The following is a 22205-nucleotide window of genomic DNA, read 5'->3' on the forward strand; positions in this document are numbered from 1 at the left end:
TTAATTAAATCTTTCCCCAGTTAAGTGTTTTCATAAGTAAAAGCAGCCCCACACCTCCCCCGCAAAAAAACAAGAGTAAAGCTATATGGACAGAAAATTTTTTGCATTGACTTCAGTGGGAACTGTTGTGTGCTTAGCGGTTTTGAAAAGCCTGTATTATGTTGCTACAGCACTGTCAGTAACACATTGCCACCATGAAGATGGCAGTGAATGCTGGAGATTTCTCCTTTAATTTATTTTTATACTTTTAAGGATAAGGAAATGTGCCCTACTGTAATTAAACCAGCTTTCTTTGTTTTTAATTTAATTAGGTCCTTGTTTTGAAAATCTTGGCTGGCTACTTTTTCCTTTACCCTAATAAAAAGAAACTAAAAAAAATTAAGAATAGCCGCACTCTGTAGTGACAGGAAAGGCCAAATCTCACTGCTGACATCGTTAAGGAGCACTATCAAAAAAGGAAACTTGTATTGGAATGAATCATTTTGAGCCCAGGAAGTTATCAGTGATCTTTTAAGAGCAAAATGCTGGATTGGGTTTTTAATATTACACTTAACAGCGTAATGCCAGCTGAAAAATATATTGTCACTTCAAGAAAATCGAAATAATTATTTTAGATATTTTAGGTATTTAAATATTTATGCAATTAAATAACATAATAGGCCCCCCCAAAACAAACACTTTATTTAAAAAAAAAGAAAAGTAAAGCTTGCTTATGCAGTTATTGCAATATGCAGATTTTTAAAACAATGCTGGTTTGGGATTTTATACGTTGTTACTAAAGACATATCTGTGTGAAATGCACTAAGTGTTTTGGTAATTTTTTTTTTATTTATTTACCTTTTCAATTTAGATTTGTGATTTTGGATTGGCCAGGGTGGAAGAATTAGATGAATCTCGTCACATGACTCAGGAAGTTGTCACTCAGTATTATCGGGCTCCGGAAATCCTGATGGGCAGCCGTCACTACAGCAATGCGATTGATATTTGGTCTGTGGGCTGTATCTTTGCAGAACTACTTGGTCGAAGAATATTGTTTCAGGCCCAAAGTCCCATTCAGCAGGTATAACTAAACTTCACTGTAAAAGTCTTCACTACAGTGTCCTGCAGAATTCCTTGAAATCATCACATTTGAACCTCAAACCTGCTTTTGTATCACCTGCTTTACACAAAGGCAAAAATTTCCAGTTTGGTCTGTGTCGAAATAAGGTGAACATGATCTAACTGAGACCAACAGATTTTAACATTTAGCAACAAGAAAAAAAACTATTGGGTTTCAGTTGATACTTACATACTGATACTGTGTACACAGTGCTGCATTTCAACTTAATTGCCAATTTTATGTTTTCTAAATTAGTATGATGAATGGTCAGATTGCTTCAGGATTGTTTTAGCAGAATTCAGAATACATGAATTTAACCAATATTTTGATCTGTTATATAATTCATGATTTTAAAATGACTTTAAACAGTAGATCGGAATACTCCCCGAACACTGAAACCTTCAGATTGTTAAACATAAGATTTTTAAACAAATAAATAAACAAAGCCTTATAAGCCTTTTGGTGTTACTCAGTCTTGTTCTGGAAGAAGCATTTCTCAAGATGAAGGTGATAGTCTCAGATGCAACACATCAACAAGGGTTTCATCTGTAGTGGTGACTTCTGTGGTGTGAACAGCTGTCCTGTAGGAACTCTACCGAGACCATCGACTTATTTAAAATCGACCGCTGAAACGCCAGTGTACCTATGGATGTTATAGGAATGCAATCCAGTGACTTAAAGATGAAAGTCTGACAGTTGTGTGTCCCCTGAGCTGTTAAATATGGTTAAGGGGAGAAAGTTATAGTTAAATGTTAACGATACGGGGAAACTACAGACGTGGGCCAGATCCTCAGTTGATGTACATTGACATTGCTCCATTGAAGCTGATAGTTATATCAGTTTACACCAGTTAAGGATCTGATCAGTTAATTCCACAGTGGTATTGCTGGTTTCATATTTACACATTTATGTTTGGGTAATTTACAATATATACTTTCCCAGTTTCAAAAAGAAGAAAACCACAACGCATGAGCTATCTCGTTTCCCCGATCTGGTTACGTTTATAGGTATTTGTTTTACTACTTCAGTACCTATACTTAAAGATCATTTGTTGTTGTTGAGGGGAGAGGGGGGCACTAGACATATACTCAATACCAAGCAAAAGTGTTGTGTGTGCAAAGAGGCACCTTTATAGATTAGGATCTCTGCTGGAGAGTAGGAAATGATCTCATCTTTGCAGGGGACTGGAAGCTTTAACAGCAACAAATGTTTTGGTGGTGTGTAAGCAATAATCACACTTCCCTATTTCAGAGTAGCAGCTGTGTTAGTCTGTATCCACAAAAAGAACAGGAGTACTTGTGGCACCTTAGAGACTAAGAAATTTATTTCAGCATGAGCTTTCGTGAGCTACAGCTCACTTCTTCGGATGAATTATTTGCATATTAATTCGAGTTCAGCAGTCTCAGAGACGGCAAATTAGATACAATTAACTCAGGCTTAAACAGAGACTGGGAATGGTTGGGTCATTACACTAATTGAATCTATTTCCCTATGTTAAGTTCTCCTCACTCCTTCTATGGGTCATCTTAATTATCACTTCAAAAGGTTTTTTTTTCTCCTGCTGATGATAGCTCATCTCAATTGATTAGACTCTTCCGTTGGTATGCATACTTCCACCTTTTCATGTTCTCTGTGTGTATAAATATCTCCTGTCTGTGCGTTCCATTCCATGCATCCGAAGAAGTGAGCTGTAGCTCACGAAAGCTCATACTGAAATAAATTTGTTAGTCTCTTAAGGTGCCACAAGTACTGTACTGCCAGTCAAAGTGGGTTGTCATGTACAATGATAGTGATTTTACTCTGCAGGGAAAGCTTTGCAGTTGATCCATTAGCTCAATGCATAATGATCATATAGGTACATTTGGCACTTGGGTGCTAATCTGCCCACTGACTTTTTCTAAGAAGTTTTACCTGGCATTTGGCAATGTCTTTTTTTCCACCATAAATATGCATGTACATGCACACGCCTGTACATGCATCCTACTATAAAGTATTTATTGCTTACACAAATAAAGAAATGTAAACAAAACAAACTCAAAACAAGGCATTATCTAAGGTATATAGGGTAATGAATATCTTTTTGTTCTGTTTTTGTTCAACACCTATCACAATAGGGTCCTGGTCCATGACTGGGGCTCCTTGACACTACAATAATACTAACAACTCCTCCCATACAGTTAACTTGCTTTCTCACTACCCAAAACCAGACAACTCTTCCCTGGTCCTGGGCAGGCCTTTTACTTTTACTTATTCTTGCCTTCCAAACAAATTCACCGTTCATGTAATTTAACACCATTTCTTTACATCAGCAGTTCTGCAAAGGAGATGAAATCATTCTTTATCTAATGGACAATTTAAATTCAAGAACATCTAATTTTAAAAGGCTGCACAAAATTGAATACACATAGCCTAAATATCTACTGATGAACATTTAATCTAAAAAGAAAACTAAAGCAGGTTCAGTTACAGACATTTTTCATGTTTTGATTCTTTGCTCTAAAGTGACATTAAACAGCCTAAGCACTCTTGTTCACACAAGAATTTCTCACACTTGAGGGCACTGGAATTTGACTTTATATAATACTTTGCATAGTAGTTCTGTTCATAAGTTGTTTTATCACTGAAAAATATTTTGCCATCTATGTGCATTTGTATATGGCTGTTTTTACCTATCTTTCCTTGCTCTGCCTTGAGGTGTACTATTGACATTCAGACAAGACTAGACATTCAGTTTGTAGTATGCATAACAGATTTTAAATGGTATTTTCAAAAATTATAACCGAGTAAATCTAGTTTTTTTTAAATTACAATAAAACGTTTCCATAAACCTACACTAACATGGTAGTGAATAGTTTGTTTGCCTTTGCCATTAATCTAGTTTTATTTTAGAGTCTATTTAAAACTGATTGCATTTATGTAGTTTATTAAAAGTAAAATTTAACTTTAGAAGCTTATTTCAGACTGAATCAGACATTACAAATCCATTGTTCCACTTTGTGTGAATTCAAAGATAAACATATCTCTGAAATTAATCTGTAATGTATGTATTCTACACCTACAGTTGGATTTGATCACAGATCTATTGGGAACACCGTCACTGGAAGCAATGAGGACGGCTTGTGAAGGCGCCAAGGCGCACATACTCAGGGGTCCTCATAAACAGGTATGAGTTGCACTTCATTCATTCATATATATACACATATATATATATATATATATATATATATATATATATATATATATATACATACACACACACACACACATATTGTATATACGAATGAATTTTTTATAATAATTATATAAAAAATTCATTGGTGTGTGTGCACGCATGCACAATCTATTGAGCCTGCTCTTGTCCTCTTCAAAACTGTCATTCAGTCGGAGTTTATAAATTCAGTGTTTCCTCTGTGTGGGATTTTCGACCCTCAGACTTTCCATCTTGGTAACTGACAGGCCAACAAAAAGCAAGACACCATACAATACAGTAAAAGATGGATCTATTATTTTGTACACATCTGTACAGTAAAAGTATTAGCTTCATCTCTGTGAAATTCCCTGTTGTATTAAGATAAACTTGTCTAAGAAGTTCATGGGGAAAAGCAAAAATAATTAATGTAACTTTTATGTAAGAAGTTATGAGAAGTTTAAAAACACCACCTGCCATTCTTACCGGTGGTTCCTATTTGTCACCTGTACTTTTATAAATAATTTATGTAAGCATCTCACCCATCTATATTCATTAACATGATCTGTTAACATGTTGCCTCTGCCTGTTAGCCAATCCTGATTTACCCAAGATGGCTCTTGGATTAGCACTGATCAAAATTGCAGCTAGTCAAAATACTGTTGAGACAAAGCAGTTTTTCATCTGTAAATTGCACTTGCAGCTGCAACCTCACAAATATTTCTCTGACTGGCATGGGCAAAAATCTTGCAGTTTTAGGAGGACAGGCAATATCATGACAGTCGCTTTAAAGGAGGATGTAAGGAGAGGCATGGATTAAAATCAATAGTGTAGTTCAGAAAGCTGCTGAGACGCTTCCATATTGATAAGAGGTTAGATCAGCAGGTCTTTCGTCCTGTAATATCGGGTTCTGTGGAAACAGAACATGCCATCAGTTATCTGACAGATGGTAAAAATGAACAGAAAACATGACGTGTATACTTTATATCACTGAAAAATTTGATACATGTATGTTTTTATTCTTTGTATTAATGTGAAGTCTAGTTCATGTCACAATAACAATAATACGAAAGAAATTAGTGTTTTGTGAACACACTGCTACATAATTGTAACTCAGGAGTTCCTGTCTCCTAACCATGTTCAATCCAAGTTGCCTCTACACTGTTGTGGGATATTTTTTATATTTACTGTAGAAATGCTCTCAGGGTCTTCTCTATCAGTTTTAAAATAAGCCTTTTTGGTTTGCAAACTGTTCAGGAGAATGTCCATTAGTCTTCTAAAATATACAGTACTGTTTTTGTTTTTTTTTAAATTAATACCAGACTGCCTGTTTTGCAGGTCTGAAACAGGAGTGTTTATTTTCTCTGTTTTGCTTACAGATGCACCTGGTCACAAGAAGTTATGAGCAAACCTATACCCAGCATTCTAAATGCAGACCTTTTAAAAATAAAATTGTTTTAAGTCCTAAGCATTTATATTCCTTGTGTCTCAGTTTCCAAGTGCTGTACAAGCACTGGTCAGGCTTCATATGAGTACTGGGATCAGAACTCTGGAGTTCTTGCTTGCAAATCATGTACAATCCACGACACCAAGATGCTTCACCAGCGTGTTGTGTTATGTAGATAAATATCTCCTGAGTTCTAACCCCAGTGCTGATACTGGTCTTGGACAACCACTTAATCTGTCTCTTTATACCATCTGTACGATGGGGTAGTAACAGGAGGGGTAAGAAGCTTGACTAGTTCTTGAACAGCACTTTGAGATTATAAAGTAATGTTAATGCTAGAACATTTCTAGTGCTTTGTCTGGATTTGTACATATATTGAATCTCAGGAAGGTATCTGTAAGCAAAATACTGAAAATAAACTACTGTTACTGACACTGTCTAGTATCCATTTATTTTAAAATGCACAGGACTGTACACTTTAAAAGATCAAGAACGTTCCTCAAATGCTTTAAAACCAAAATTACCAATTTCAAAACTGATAGAAAAAAGTGAGTATTTCTAGAGTTTAAAAAAAAAGAGGGGATGGGTGTGTGTGTGTGGGGGGGTATGAATAATACAAGAGAGAGTTTATGGGCTCTTCAGTTCTTGTTGAAACCCTGGTATGCCTTGCACATGAGTAAAGTTAAGCAGATGTGCTTAATTCTTTGTAGTATCAGGCTCATAATTTGTTTAAGGAATTCCATGAATCCATATCTAAGTTCTAAGGAATGAGGAAGATAAGAAGTCCTCATGAATACGTGTTTGTCATTTTCTCCAAACTTTCATAGTAACCATTGCTATCCTTCATTGGTATGTACTTAACTATAAAACATAAATTGAGAGCAGTGGTACATAGAAAGTTAGGTACTGCAAAACCTGTTCTTGGAATGAGTTTTATGGTGTGGGGGAGGTTCTGTATCCATGAACTTTTCTTTTCAGGGGATAATGTTGGGCACGGAGTGATGGGAGCTAAATAAAATTTAACAGCCTCTGTAGGAATTGAACTTCTATTTACATGTTTAACTACAAACCAGTACAACTTCTGTCTAGTTGAAGGTAGCTAATAATGTGAATAGTAAATGCCAAGCATTGCAGTGCCACCCCACTCTCAGAGGAAAGTTTCTGCACCTCAGCAGAATCTGCCTGTCTGATTTTACATCAGAAGAACTGCATAATAGCAACAGAATAGAGAGATTTATTTATGTGTTGCCTGCATGTTCAATGTGATGTAGTAAGTTAAATATTATAGGTATGTGTAATGTACTGTGCTAGCTGTTGTCCTTGTGACATTGATGCCGAATGGATACAGACACTAATGCTGGTAACTAAGATGTGGATATGGGGGACTTGATAGCCATCAGATCCTATGCTCTGACACGAATGTGTGCAGTGTAAATACCTAAATAGACACATCACCACCTGCTGTCTGTATAGTGTAAATGATAGCTTTTCTGATATTCTGGTTTGAATGCTTTAGGAGCTGCCTTTATATTATTTTGTATCAGCAAATTCCATGTGTACTAAAAATACTTGTGCACTTCTGTAGCACCTTCCATTTCAGGGGGCTTAAATCAAATTGAGTTTTGCCCTAATTTTCACCAGTTTCTTAAATACGTGGTTGCACATTGCCACAGATGGGTTTTGTAAAGTAGTTTACTCGCACCTGTTGTATTAACTCATATTGTAAAAGAGGCCATGAAGATCCCTGACACTATATTGAAAATAAACACTGCAAGTACACTTAACACCAATATGTTATGGAAATAATACCTCTGCATAAATTAGCAAGCGGTATAAATTTTAAATAGTTCTAATTAAATATTTGAGTGAGGCTCACTTGGTAGCAGCAAAGAATTGTTCCAAAACAACCCGTGTGAATCCTTTCAGGAATTCAGTTTTTAAAAAAAATGCTGTATAAACAAGTGTTCAAAACACAAGATATCACCAAACTTGTGAAGGAATTTGGAATTGTTTTTTTCTAAACCTGTCTAGACACTCTAGAACCAGATGAATTTTAGTCCTCAAAATGTGTTTGAATATCTTTAATGGTACTGGATGCAGCTTTTTTAAATCTGATTTTTCTGCCCCCTATGTCCCCCCCCATGCACTCCCCCCCAAAAAGTTCTTTAAGGGGAAAAAGGCAATTAAGTGTCAGTCAGGAAAAATACCATCTAGTTTCCATGAAAAACTACACAGGTTCTCAAAACTCATTCCTATGGTGCTGGTGTGAGCTTTTGCCGTGTGAAAACCGGAGGGATTATATTGTATCTGATAAGGTTCTGATAAGATGATTCTTCTAGGTATATTTCGAACTTTAAGTACATTTTGGATTTAAGTTTAAATTTTTAAATTTTAGTTTTAGAAAAAGGTGATGACGCTAATTTAAAATGATTAAATTGTACCAATTTCTTAATTAGTCTTACAAGATAGCAAAACTAAGAAATTCTGTTGGAAATAAGCAATTACTTTGTAACAAAAATTGCTTTTAATCGGCATACATGATAAATGGGGAAAGACTTAACTGCTTTATGTAATAAAACATCCAGGGGCCATCTTCTGGATTAAATATAAAGTTATATAATTCCTTCACTATGGAAGAAAGTCACACATTTATAGTCTGTTCTTCTTCTTACCAATGTTAAAAGTGAATTTACGGCTAACCAAAGGTAATTGACCAACAGCTCTGGAATAGAAGTCCTCTCTTCATACATAGAACGTAGTCAGTGGCAGTATAAGCCTGCTCACAATGCTCACTGTCAGTAATGTGCATTAGCTTTGACTCTCTTACTTCTAAAGTAAGGGTCCAGGAGTTCATTCTCTATGCCCAGTTCATAGTTCATCCTTGAGCTTTCTTTTAGCAAGAAAAGGGTTTCAATGATGGCTTCAACCTCTTTCTTTACAGAAGGGACCTGGATTTTGACCCCCTGGTGACCAACACCAAAGAAGTTCAGTTCCTACCAAATTCTTCCTGCCACGGCACCTCTATTTAGGACTCTTCCTGGTCTCTGACCATTGTGCTCATTACATATCACTACGTGATTTGTTGAGGCACCAGATGTGGGAGACAGTCAGACTCTCTTGGTGGGGCTGCAGAGGGAAGAAGGAAAAAGACAAATTGCTGCTACAATCTGCCTATAGTAGGGGAGAGAGTAGGGTGTGGGGAGAGAGAGCACACTCTTCACTTGTGTGTTACACAGTCTTTTCTGGAATGAAGGAGTGTCGTTTTACTTTATTTTCTGCCCTAAATGAATGGGTCAAACTAGTTACGCATGATGCCACTGGTGATGTTGTTTTTTCTGTAATGGACACTTGCAAATGATTGAGAACACCAAATACTATGGAATGGTAACAACATCACCACTGTTTGTACAGCACCTAGCACAATAAGGGTCTGTCTATGACTAGGTCCCTGAGAGGCTACGGTTATACAAAACTCAGTTGTAGCATAGGCTCCATTTGAACAAGTTATTTTTATATCTGAGAAGTACTGAAATCTATGTCTAGTGACCCTGATGGGTAGGTTTAGAACAATTCACTTAGTGTCATATTAAATGCACAACAACATTTCCATATATAAAAAGATAGTGTCTCAAAATCTGACCTGTGTTCATACATTATTTGTGTTTGCTGAAGAGGAAAAAGCAACCTGTGACAGATTCATGCAAAGCATTAGAATTGCATTAGTATATCAATTAACCATTGGTGCAGTTCTATTACAATCTTGTAAATCCTTCTAACACATTCACACATGCTCTGGAGTCTAACCCTTTCAGTTAATATTGTCCCATAAATACAGTAGCTGGCTTTCAATTGCTTGGTTATATTCTGGGCAGAGCATTTTAGTCCTCTTTGTCAGCAGAATAGTATATTCCTCCCACATCTCAATAGGAATTAATTATACACATTAATGGAGCATTCTTTATAACCCTTCCTGTCCTAATGGCTCTTCCCAACACGTGCACTCATTAGGTCTCCTGCAATGAGAGTGCTTTTTGAATTTGCATGGGAAGTAAACAGATGTACAGGTACTATTTAAAAAGGAGGGAAATTATAGTGTATGAAGCTTTGAGAGTAACAAACTTCAAAGCAGAAATTTTAGTCTGTGCAGTTTTCTAAAGAAAATACAGCTTTTTAGATTTGCATAAAGGGGTCAGTTCTATTTTTATCTGTGAAAATGAATTAAGAAGCTGCTTTTCTCTCTACCTTCATCTTCCTAATTTAAAATTCGCTACACGTTAGAGGAGCTACTCTTTACCCATTTCACGAGAATTTCATTAATTTCTCCTGGTGAGGGGAGAAAAAGTGGGTCTTGAATAACTGATTCCAAGTACAGATTTTCCTCCACTTTCAACCAGAGAGGGAACACTTTCTTAACTGAATTATTGATACCTTTTCAGGAAGACTGGCATAAGAGAATTGAAACTGACCTTCTGTGAATCAAATTTAATGTGCATTAAGAAAAAGGAAATGAGTGTGGTCCAAAAATCTATTCCCATGCATAGATCTGGTGATAGGAATAATGTGTTTTAAGATACAGAAGTTTAGTACTTGATATGGGAGACTGATATGGCTGTGTAATTAAAGAGAGAGAGAGAGAGAAAATAGTTGGCAGCCCATTTCAGTGTATCTAGTGAGTGGCTAACCATTTAGAATTGACATTATACAGAAGCATAATACTTTGTTTTTAAAAATATTAGGGCAGTATTTCTGCCAGGATTTTAGAAAAGAGAAGAGGAGATAAGCTATCTATCTGTGGGGAGGGAACTATTAAATATTTGAAAACATAAGTAATTGCAGTCAAATCTTGTTGGTGTTACTAGAAACTACGTTTAAAGGTTAAGGGAGGATTATGGGGCAGGGAATGTTTGAGGGTAAAAAGTTGTTCTCAGATGGTACCCATCAGGATGTTTAAGTCAATCTTGCTAAATGGGTATCTAGATATCAGTGCGGCAGAGACTAGGTATAATGCAGAGACTGAAGAAAATGTTGACCGTGTACTTTAATCGGTGTAATCAGTTTGCTTAAAGCACTTATCACTAAGGAGATTTTTGCTTTCCTTCGGATCCCTGATGTAGGGAAGGTTACTTGCTGTCCAGTAAATGAACATAAGAGAAGTGCCAAAACCTAGTAGGATTAAAGTTTAAAAACAAACAAAAAAAACTGCTAATATGAAAACAGAGAAGTGAATTACACAGCTATGAGCTAATTTATTTGATGGAAGGCGAAACTGGCTTCTGTTGTGTTAAACTACTAAATATACGGAGGAAACTGAATTTAAAAAAATCTGGATGATGGCAGTGTGAGACAGGATACAGATAAGGCTGCATCTGAACTGGGAGTCGGAAGATCTTTCGTTGTTTGTTGTAAAGCTTTCTGAATGCAAATTGAGGAAGAAAAATGTCCTGAAGCTATGTGACTTGAAGATTTCCGGTGGATTGACCTAAGAGTCTGGAGTTGGCAAGCTATCCCTTATTTTATCATTGCTATGGTATGATCTGTAGAATCATGTTTGGGGGTTTTATATTCTTCTAAAGAATTCTGTCAAATATTGTCTATTTCAAATACTCACATGGTTAGAGCCTTTGGATTCTTGAAACATTTTAAATTCCTTTTCCTGTTGTTTGTTTTTCTTTTAAACAAAAATATTTAAGCCTTTCTTAGAAGGATCATAGTTGAATTAGCTAGTTTTTAAAATACAGTTTGCTCTAACTTTAGATTCCTGGCCTCCCCATTTCTTTGTACAAGATGAGGAAGCATGTGGGAGTATCTGCAGAGCTCTCTCTTCCTATAATTTAAAGAAATTATGAGCCTGACAGTTCTCTCCATTTAATACTGAAATGAGTACCACTTTCTAGCACCACTAGTATTTGACTGTCTTCTTTAGGAGTGCAAATCAGCTGCTGAGTTATTGTAACTACCTTTGACATGCGACTCCTGGCTCAGGTACCTCACTATAGCACAAGGTGGAGCTTGTAGAAAAAATATAATTCAGAGTTCCTTAAACTGTGATTCTTGGCCTGCTTATTTCTAACTACTGTAAAACCATTATATGCCTGGAGATTTGATTGTGTTGGGCCAGATGTGGATTTAGAAGGGTAAACAGAAAAACACGGAGATTAGAACAGTGTAGGAAATGATGCAGTTTACTAAACTTCAGCTGTAGGAGCAGGTTTGAACTTGCACAAATGTTCATAAAATAAATGAATCAAGAAGGCTTGAGAAAAATACTCTCAAAGTCTGTAGACAAATATACCGTATAGGTTTGGTTGCCACTGGTGTTGAGATTAATGACATCAAGAATTTCTACAAAGGAGCATTAAACCGTAAATGAAAGCTGTAGTTCCTGTGGGAAGCTCCAGTGTTATAAACTAGAGAGAGAAGCTCAAACAGTTTATAGACTACAGCAGAGCTAAGAAAGTAAATTATATTAATGGATTCAGTCCATAGAACTTCTTCTGTATTCTATAGGAGGGAATTTTTTGATAGTCTTGGGACATGATCTTTTTGCCTTCTATCCTGGCACAGAACACCATGGTACCTAAATGATTTAACCATAAAAGAACTGTTAGTATTTCTTTTTACAGTGCTCCAAAGTGTGCTGGTTGTTAGGGTACAAACAAAAAGATGTCCTCCCTGTCTGAAATGCTTAGGTGCCAGCATAAGATTTGGGAGCTTTTGGAAAAACAACAAATAACTAAGAGAGACTAATAATACATAGAGTATTATGATGAGTTAAAAGTCGCAAAACAAGTTGACAACATTAATATTTATAATTTGAAAAAAACAAACAATGAAATAGAACATCATTAAACAAACGCAGACCACATCAGCAAGGCAACTTAGAACAACCAGACTTAATTGTTAGGGCCCCTGCTTCATTCAGTGCACAGGATGAACCCGCTCTGGGGATGAACCAGGGTGTGTAGTGAAGGAGGCTGTAGTCAGAAGGGCCACAGCAGAAATGGAACGGGTGTGGTAAATGAGGCAGGGATTGCAGGAGGGTCTCAGTTTAGGCAGTTGAACACTACCCCCAAGAAGTGAGTTCTATCCTTGCTTTTGGTGCAGTTCCTTTGTGATGCTAATGCAAGTCACTTAAACCAAACTTTTTTCACAGGTGGTCACTAATTGTGTGTTCCTCATTTTCCACCAACTTGAGACCCTGCCGTTTGTTTGCAGAAACGCTGAGCACTCTCAGCTGCAGCTGAAGCCAGTGGGAGATGTGCTTAAATATATAAAGTTCTTTATAATGCTAACTACTCATAAAAGTCAGACTGTAGACATCTCAAATTGGGCACCCAAGATTAATGAATACTGGAAGCTGCAGGGACCACATGGCCTACTGGCTGTGAGGGGTCCCTCTGCCACTCTGTAGGGCTAGATTTGGGGAGGGTCCCTGTACTGCTCTGCGGGGCTGGGAGCTGCGGGGGACCTCTTGCCAGCACTGAGCAGTTCTGAGGTTCCTCTGCTGCGGTAAGCTGGGAGCTACAGAGGGGCTCCCCCTGCCTGCTACCACTGAGCCGCTCCAGGGTCCCTCAGCCACTGCCAGTGGCTGGGAGCTACCAGTGGGGTGGGGGGGCAGCTGCTTGTGGTGGTTGAACAGCTACAGGAGGGGCCCTGCCAGCAGCGGTGGCTGGGGAGCTCTGGGGTCCCCCCCCAGCCCACTGAGCAGCTCCGGAGTCCCTCTGCTGCAACCAGTGGTGGCTGAGGGTAGGGGAGGGCGGCTGCTTGCGGTGGGTGAGCCGCTGCATGAGGGACCCTTGCCAACAGTGGTGGCTGAGCAGCTCAGGGATTGCCACCAATGGCAGTGGCCAGTCAGTTGCAGGGGGTCACCCACCCACAGCTCCTGGGCAGCTGTGGGAGGGTGCCCTGCCACCTGCAGAGCTTGGACTGCTGCAGGGCCCCCCACTGCTGACAGCGGCTGGTCATTTGCGGGGCCCTTGATGTCACATGATTCCATGACTTCCATGGCCTCCAGGACATAATCTTAGCCTCAGCGATCATGTCATTAAAGACTGTATTATAACGCATTATGTACAAGGGGGCTGGATTTGTGTTGCACAGGCAACCTTGACTCTGTCATTCCCTAACTTTTGAATCCTTGACTTTGCAGCCTTTACATTCTTCAAACCTGTTGTTTTGTGTGCAGTACATAATACAGTTGACAACCAGTTGATAGTTCACCAATGTCGTACAGATGCTATTCCTTTAAAATTAAGTGTTTGTACTGTGTTGTTTGGTAGATTACCTTGAAGAACAAACAAGCAATGGCCCTGTTGAATAGTCAGGCAAATGCACTTAGGACCTAGATATCTTCACAAAAATATGTCCAGAATGGGGTAGAATTAAGAAGCAATGGTTGGAATACAATTCAAATGGATTTTTGTGTTTTTTGTCAGTACAGTCAATTAACTTCAGTGATGCTGTAAATTACAAAATCCATATAAAATAAAAAATGGTGAACAATGCCAGCCTTAACAGCTAATAAACAGCAAAACGTTTTTGGTCTCTTTCAAATGGTTAATATCTAACTAAGAGAAGATTAAAATGCCATATCCTCAAACCTTGGAACTTTGTGTCAAACCACTGGGTAAGAGGATAAAAGGCTGAGGACATACTTCTTAGAAAAATGAATGGGAGTTTGTGATGTGAATATTTTAAATATATACATGTATGTAACGTTTATCAGAAACTCTTGTTTCCTGATACTTGACATGCAAGTTACTGTCTTTAGTAAATGCAGACCTAAAAGTATGTAGCTCACGTACACTTCTCAGAGGACAAGGTTATCACAAATGGATGCAGTGTATTATCTTGTCCTGTAGAACATATCTGGCCTTAGATATATTAGTAGACAAATGCCACCTATAAAGGAGGAGTGGGAGAGAAATGCATCAAAACTGTTGTGCCATTTGAAAGGAAATTTTCATAAATAGATAAAATTGGTTCTTTGAGTGCCTATTGGTCCATAGTATGCATTTTCTTTCCTCGTGCTCTAAAGTGAGGGTATAAGGGGTAGAGTGGACTGCCTGCCTCTCCAGTTGTTTCTGACCGGTGCATGGTCTGTGACAGAACACTCCAGTGTCCTTGAAGCTCTTTCTTCTGTATCTCTAGTTATTCAAAATAGTTGTAGATAGTTTTAGCCGGTTTAGTCCTTTTTTCTGTTTGGGGGTCCCCTCTGCCTTCTTTTCAGCAGGGACAGGGAGAATCTCTAAGGCAGCAGGGCATGATTGTCATGCAGAATAAAGTGAATATTCATCTCCTGAGAAGTTTGTTGTCTTAAATTATTGCAAACATAAAACATTTGTTTCTTAATTTCCAAGTAAGTGGAGTAAATAATTTTACTGTAGTAGAGGGTAAAAGTTTTTGATATAGTCAAATGAGACTGGTTGCATTAAACTGTTTCTGATCTTACAAAGACATCTAACTTTCAAGGTTTTAAAGTCAGTGTTTTGTGTAGATACTGACTGTCTGAAATAACTGAAAATATGTGGCTAATGGGAGTAAAAAGTTGTCATGAATGTAATATTCTGGTGCAGAGTGAACCATAAATCCAAACCTCTGCCCCCTGGACTGTGTATGTGTGTACACACTCCACAGTATTCTCCTGTTTATCCAAACACTGTATTATCGGAATCCCTTTCTTATTCTCCGGGTATCTCAGGAGTGACTAAGCAAGGCTGTGTCAGTGGAGCTGCAGAAGGCTCCCTTTGCTGCCACAGGACCTGTGACACCCAATCCCTGCAAATGCAAGTGTGGTTCTGGCAGGACAGAGCAAAGTCCTGGCTGGAGATCTCTTCTCTGCCCTGAACCTTGCGTCTGAAGGAATCGGGTGTCACCTGCCCTACCTCAGCACAGGGAGCACTCTGTTTTGGGAGTGAGTGAGTGGGACAGAGGAGGACATACCCCTGGCTGTAAGGAAGTTCACCCTGCTGCTTGACGGCTCCAGCCCTCTCGATTTTCCAAACCTCTGATTATCCAAATAAAATCCATGCACCTTCGTGCTATTTGGATAATCTGGAGTATGCTATATTGTCAAACGACCCATTTTAAAAAAAAATAGAGCATCACGATGTTCTGTAGTAGTAGCGGTGCTGCAATAGGCCATTAGGAACAACACCAAATCTTTCAGCAACAGGTGCCGTGGTGGTCCACCAAAAATCTACATGTACTCATAGATGCTACACAGTGGTATCTTAGGTACCCCAGATAACTAGAATATGAACTATAGGACAACACTGCTTATTCTGTGTGGTAGCTGGTGATAAAAAGTTGACTTTTGAAAGACCACCACTATATAAATTTACTTGTCAAGAAAATTGAAATAAAATTTGCAACTCAGTCTAAATTCTTTATTAAGGAAAAATCATTGATTACCTTACATTCAGATTTGCTGAATTGAGCCATAGCAATGATCTTCTTGTTTGAGGTCCATCGATTCCAAGGCCAGAAGGGACCATTGTCATTATCTAGTCTGATCTGTATAGCACATGTGGTAGAATTTCCCCAAATAATTCCTTTTGAACTAGACACAGCCAATCTTGATTTAAAAATTGCCAGTGATGGAGAATCTACCATGATTCTTCTAACGTGTTCCAATGATTAGTTACCCTCACTGTTTAAAATTTGCTCCTTATTTTCAGATTGAATTTGGCCAGCTTCAACTTCCAGCCACTGGATCTTGTTATATACCTTTGTCTGCTAGACTGAAGAGCCTATTATCAAATATTTGTTCCCCATTGTAGATGGCAGAAAAGGTGTATTTCCCTTTCAGCAAAATGTATATCTTGGTAATTGATGTAATAAGCACTTTTTTTACACTTGTATTATACACGATTGATATGACATGACTTGAATGAATACTTTTCCCTCCCTCTTACAGCCATCCCTTCCTGTCCTATATACACTTTCCAGCCAAGCTACACATGAAGCAGTTCATCTCCTTTGCAGGATGTTGGTCTTTGATCCAGTAAGTGGTGGTGGTGGTGGTGGTTGTTGTTGTTGTTGTTTTTATATACAACACTATTTAAATGACACATCTTGTTATATTTTGCATAGATGACCATTGTGAATAAAGGATTGTTTTTTTCTTTACGTTTCTTCTATACCACCATTTTTGTCCCTTCTCTTCTGCAAAGTCCATATAAGTGATCCTGTGGGCATGGAGTACACTGAACAATCTGGAGTTCACGTACAAATAATAGGCTCCCTGTAAAAGAAAGAAGGCATGGAAATGTGGCATATGAGGGTGTTTGTGAATCATGCCATTTTCTCCCTAGTTTGGTTAGGTGTAGGTAGCAGAGTGTTAGGTACTTTGATTCAATTCTAATCTTTGATGCGTGGGCATGCATAGTCGTGTAGCATGAACATTTCCTTCTGTATTATACATACCATCACATAGAGGATTTTTCGGCATGCACCTGTCTTTCTAATTGGAATCAAGCCCTTGCTGCTGTGGGCTTCAGCTCTTGGGCTTACTCTGCAACTTTGTCATTTAAAAATTTGATGTCTAAATTTGTAGTTATTTCTGCACTTGCACCTTGAGAGGAAAATCCTTAAAATTGCAATTGAATAAGATAAGACAAGCCAGTGATGACCGTGCTGAGTAGCAGGAAGCCAGCAGCTGATCATCAGAGTGTTCAGGTGGTATCTTTTTGCTTTTAACTGAAAATACTGTAAAAGCTTTTGGCAAACAAACAGGGACATTTAAAACAAACAAATCAAATGTTGAATCGTAACTTATTTACATATGGCCTGATTCTCAGAGCACTGACACCCAAACATCACATTGAAGTCAATGCAAGCTGCGGGAGCTCAGCTACTTTGAAAATCAAGCCGACAGTCTTAAGAACAGGTGCTGTATACTCTGATATTTCAAGAGGGGAGAGAGTGTAGTCTAGTAGCTAAGCCAGGATGCTTGAGTTCTGTTTCTAGCTTTGCCACTGACTTGCTTAGTAATTTTGGGCAAGTCACTTAACCTTTCTGCTGTTTTTTACTCATCTGTGAGGTGAGAATTTAATTATGCTTTGCATTTGCAATAGCAGCTTCCATCAAAAGATATCTCAAAGCATTTTACGGACATGGGAATTATTCCTTATTTTACAGATGTGGGGAGTCAGGGACATGGAAAGATTAAGTGGCTTGCTTTATCACATAAGAGCCGGTTTCAACAAGTTGGAAATAAAATGTAGATTGTATAATCAAAGCCCACTGCTCTAACCTCTGCGTCAACCTAGCTACTTTACTGTACTTCAACAAGGGTACTGTGAAACTTAATGTATGAGTGCTCCTAATGACCTCAGATGCGCATGCTTAAGTCGATTGACTTTAATGGGTTGTAAGCATGTACTTAACTTTTCGCATGTGCTTAAATGCTTTGCTCAATAAGGGCTTAAACTTAAGCATGTGTTGAAATGATTTGCTGAATAAATGCCTGTACTAGCACAAAGGATTCTTTGCTGCTGTTATAAGTATTAGGGAATATTTTGGTTATTGTAGCACTTACTTTTTACATTCAAATTTACTATAGTAATTATTGTGAAATGTATTTCAGAAACGTTTTTATAGCATAACTTTCTGATACTGGATGCTGTATAGAAAGGTTAACATATATGTATATGTATATATGTATGTATATGTACACACACACAAACGCACTGTATAGATATAAAAAATTCTGCTTGTTTTTTAGTAAGATACTCCCCCTAGTGGTGTAACTGTCAAGTATGTTTAATATGGGATTTAGAAAACGTCAGAGATGAATCTGTGGGAAAATATTCTGTATATAAAACAAGGCACTGAAAATATTTCCTTTTTATTACAAACACACTAACTGTTTTTAATTTAATGTTTCAGTCCAAAAGAATATCCGCTAAGGATGCCTTAGCTCATCCGTATCTTGATGAAGGGCGATTGCGATATCACACTTGTATGTGTAAATGTTGTTTTTCCACTTCTACTGGAAGAGTTTATACCAGTGACTTTGAACCCATCACTAATCCCAAATTTGATGACACTTTTGAAAAGAACCTCAGTTCTGTTCGTCAGGTGAAAGGTGAGTATCGTGCACTCTTCATGCTTAGGTTTGTATCTCCCTGTTCTATCCTGGTCAGTACATAGTTGGAATCTGGAATCTCCACTGTATGTAGTGAACCAGCCACCCTAACCCATTAGGTGTTTGCCTGTGGTAGGCAGTGGAGTTGCAGTTTCTCTACCAGATAACTTTATTTTCTTTCAGTTTTGATAGAGAGAATGCCATAAAATAGTTGGCTTATTGATTTCTGTCCCTACTGGTATTTTCTCCTGAGTTCACAATCCTTATTGGAGAATAGAGTGTGGGAAAGACAGTGTTTTAGCAGGAATTGTATTAAAAAAAAAAAAAAACAGGCACCACAACCAATGTAAGGAAAAGAGTGTGGGTTAGAAGAGTCTGCCTTCATCAACAAATTAGTTTGCAGAAGCTGGGTAGTTTCATAGTTTTCCCACTTAATTCTGTCACTTTCTGTTCACATTGATACTGCCATGTCAGAGGCCTTAAAAGCGGCTGCCATCTTAAGCTCTTTTGCTGGTGCCATTCCATGGATCTGGCAGTGGTACAAGGGGCGCACGCTCTGAGTCTTGACATGCCAAGATGAGGGAAATTAATTTTGATGCTTGAAAGAAGGAACTACTGGTGTGGAAGGTTACTAAACATTAGATGTTGTTCTGTGCCACTAGAGACTTGAAGTCCAATCGCAACACAACTAACAAACCACAATATAAATGTTAGGTTTTTTAAACATGACCCCGCAGTATATCATTGCCTTGGGAGAACGAATGGGGACAGAGGAGGAACACAGAATGAATAGGGATTTCGTTTTACAAGAGTTATCCTCAATACGTTTCTTTCAGACAAAATATAGATGGAATAACATATGCATTTGAGGATATTTTTCATGATTCATAAGTAACAAATGGTTCAAGAATAATCATTTAAGAGAAGTTCATTTCTCTGTCTCACTCAAAAAAAAAAAATACCCACAATACTGCCATGACACCTTGAGTTATCTGCCCTGTTGGGTACCATGTTTCTGAATTGTTCAAAGTTTTTGCTTGTGTGAATTTATAGAACTTTTTTTGATCCAGTCAGTCTGCCCTTCTGTTACCTCACTGTCCAGCACTTTTCAGTGACATGCATCCTTCCGCTGTGCTTTACGTAATCTTGTGCACAGTCAAAAATCAAGGTAGAGAGAACTGTTCTTACTCCTCTTAATTTAAGTACTAGAATGTGAACAAAAAAAAAAGATATATGGATATAAGGCTTGTTAGATTGGGAACTTGAAATACTAAAATGAGAACATTTCAATTAAAATGTTGATTTTAAAAATTCCTACTATGTGCCATAAGCACAATGTGTCTAATATTAATTTCATTCAACTTTCTATTTTAATACCTCAGTAGAGAGGTATATGCTAATGTACTGTTTTATGTGTGTATATAGAGAGTGAGGTTTCCAAAATTGATTTTTATTAAGGATTTTTGTGAACATTAATATTTTTTTATTAACCAGGGAACAAATGAATATATTACTTTGTGCCTAGTTTAGTGCTAAGATGCAAGCAATGTCAGCTGTACATCTCACGAAGCAAGGCCATTGTGTACTATTCCTAATGAAATAATGCCAATCTATTCAAGGATGTAAAAAAATGCCACAAGCCCTCAGGGCCTGTGCAAAAATGGCAATTGGAGTAGGCATTCTTTTTCCTAACTAGTGTATCTGTTGTGGAATGCAGCTGCAGACCTTGTCTTGTATACTGGTACCAAATTGGGTCTTTCTTTTACCCATCTTTAATTTTACTGTGCTCTCAAAAGCCCTGCAGTTCACTGACATATAAAATAGATCTGCACTCACAAACTGCTGCAAAGGAGAAAGAAATATCTTCTCCATTATAGGCCACACAACTTCCATCCTCCTCCTCCCAATGAAGTTGTGCATGTACATTCAGGAGGAGTATAGCATGTGCCTGGAAGAGATCCTCTGTAGGTGAGAGTGGCAGATTCCTCCCACATGTGATGAAGCAATAGCCAGGTAGCAGCATCGTAACTCCTGGCAAATACCTTGCGTTCAAAAAAAAACAAAAAACCTCCTATAGCTAAAACATTTTACCTATATAAAAACCTTGCCCCTTTTCCCTCTGCTGCATGATGTGTGCGCACAGGACTTTCTGTGGCAGGGCCACATTTGTAATGTCAGATCCTGCTGCTTAAAGCTGTCAAGCCAATGATGTGAGAGCCCCATAACATTGCCAGCATCAGTGGCCCTGTCATACCTCTTGTATGTTTGCTGTGTGATGGCCATGTTGGTCCCAGGATATTAGAAAGACATGATGGGTGAGGTAATATATTTTATTGGGCCAACTTCTGCTGGTGAAAGAGACAAGCGTTCGAGCTTACGGCTTCTCTTTCACCAACAGAAATTGGTCCAGTAAAAGGTATTACTTCACCACGAGATGTCACTGATCTAGTAATCAGTATCTCCCACAAGCATTTACATCAAAGACAAAAATAACGAGGAGTCCATGTGGCACCTTAGAGACTAACAAATTTATTTAGGCATAAACTTTCGTGTACTGGAACCCACTTCATCAGATGTATGAAGTAAAAAATGCACAGGCAGGTAATGTATGCAGAGTTCCCCTTGCTCTGAGAGGATTGATTTTCACCTCACCAAATAGTACTATAGGCTTACTTCATTAATTTAATAGCTGCAAATGCTGTGTATTTAAGTACCACGCTGGACTGATCAGCGAATCTGGATGCAGAAGTTTCTAGTTTCAGCTCTTTATAATACTGATAAACTATAGTAGATGTTAGGGTTGTGTTCTCCATGCTTCTAACTCCAGTTTATGCTATTGAGAGTTTTATGCACTTCAAGAAATTGCCCTTACATTTTCATGTTCAATCTTTAGTCTGTCATCACTTTGTGTTTTAGTAGGGAATGATTATTTATTTTGCTTACTTTATTTCAATGTATATATGAAAGTACCGTGGGCATTTGTGGTGTTTAATAGGATACATCACATTGGTGATGGGAAAACCGAGTGGCTTATTTTCCACTCTTGTCCCCAGTAATCTTATTGTATGTACTCTCACCAAAGAAAACCATGTTTGCTTCTACTCCGCATTGCATCTAATCAAAGCAAAAAGTGCTAACCTAATGGTGTCAATTGTTTCTTGTACAGAAATAATTCATCAGTTCATTTTGGAACAGCAGAAAGGAAACCGAGTACCTCTCTGCATCAACCCTCAGTCTGCTGCTTTTAAGAGCTTTATTAGGTAACTGTATGTAATCACATCTGATACTAATTCACATTTCTTAGTTGTACAGCATTTGATACATTTGAAATGTTTTTGAATTAAGGGGAGTGGGGAAACGTTCCATATGACTGCCTTCTGCT

General features: G+C 38.0%; 1 protein-coding gene across 2 annotated transcripts in view; it reads left to right on the forward strand.

The window, feature by feature from the left end:
* NLK (nemo like kinase) overlaps window positions 1-22205 on the forward strand; it is a 105887-nt gene that overhangs the window by 81569 nt on the left and 2113 nt on the right. Inside the window, exons 6-10 of one of the 2 annotated variants that reach the window (XM_030536227.1) lie at window positions 851-1060; window positions 4161-4262; window positions 16652-16738; window positions 18625-18823; window positions 21990-22089. In XM_030536227.1, the coding sequence (XP_030392087.1) occupies window positions 851-1060; window positions 4161-4262; window positions 16652-16738; window positions 18625-18823; window positions 21990-22087 (696 nt within the window). In that variant the 3' untranslated portion in view covers window positions 22088-22089. The remainder of the gene's footprint in view (window positions 1-850; window positions 1061-4160; window positions 4263-16651; window positions 16739-18624; window positions 18824-21989; window positions 22090-22205) is intronic. The other variant, XM_030536226.1, reaches the window with a different exon arrangement.

Source organism: Gopherus evgoodei, chromosome 17 (assembly GCF_007399415.2).
Source record: "Gopherus evgoodei ecotype Sinaloan lineage chromosome 17, rGopEvg1_v1.p, whole genome shotgun sequence".
In the NCBI taxonomy this organism is placed as follows: Eukaryota; Metazoa; Chordata; order Testudines; family Testudinidae; genus Gopherus; species Gopherus evgoodei.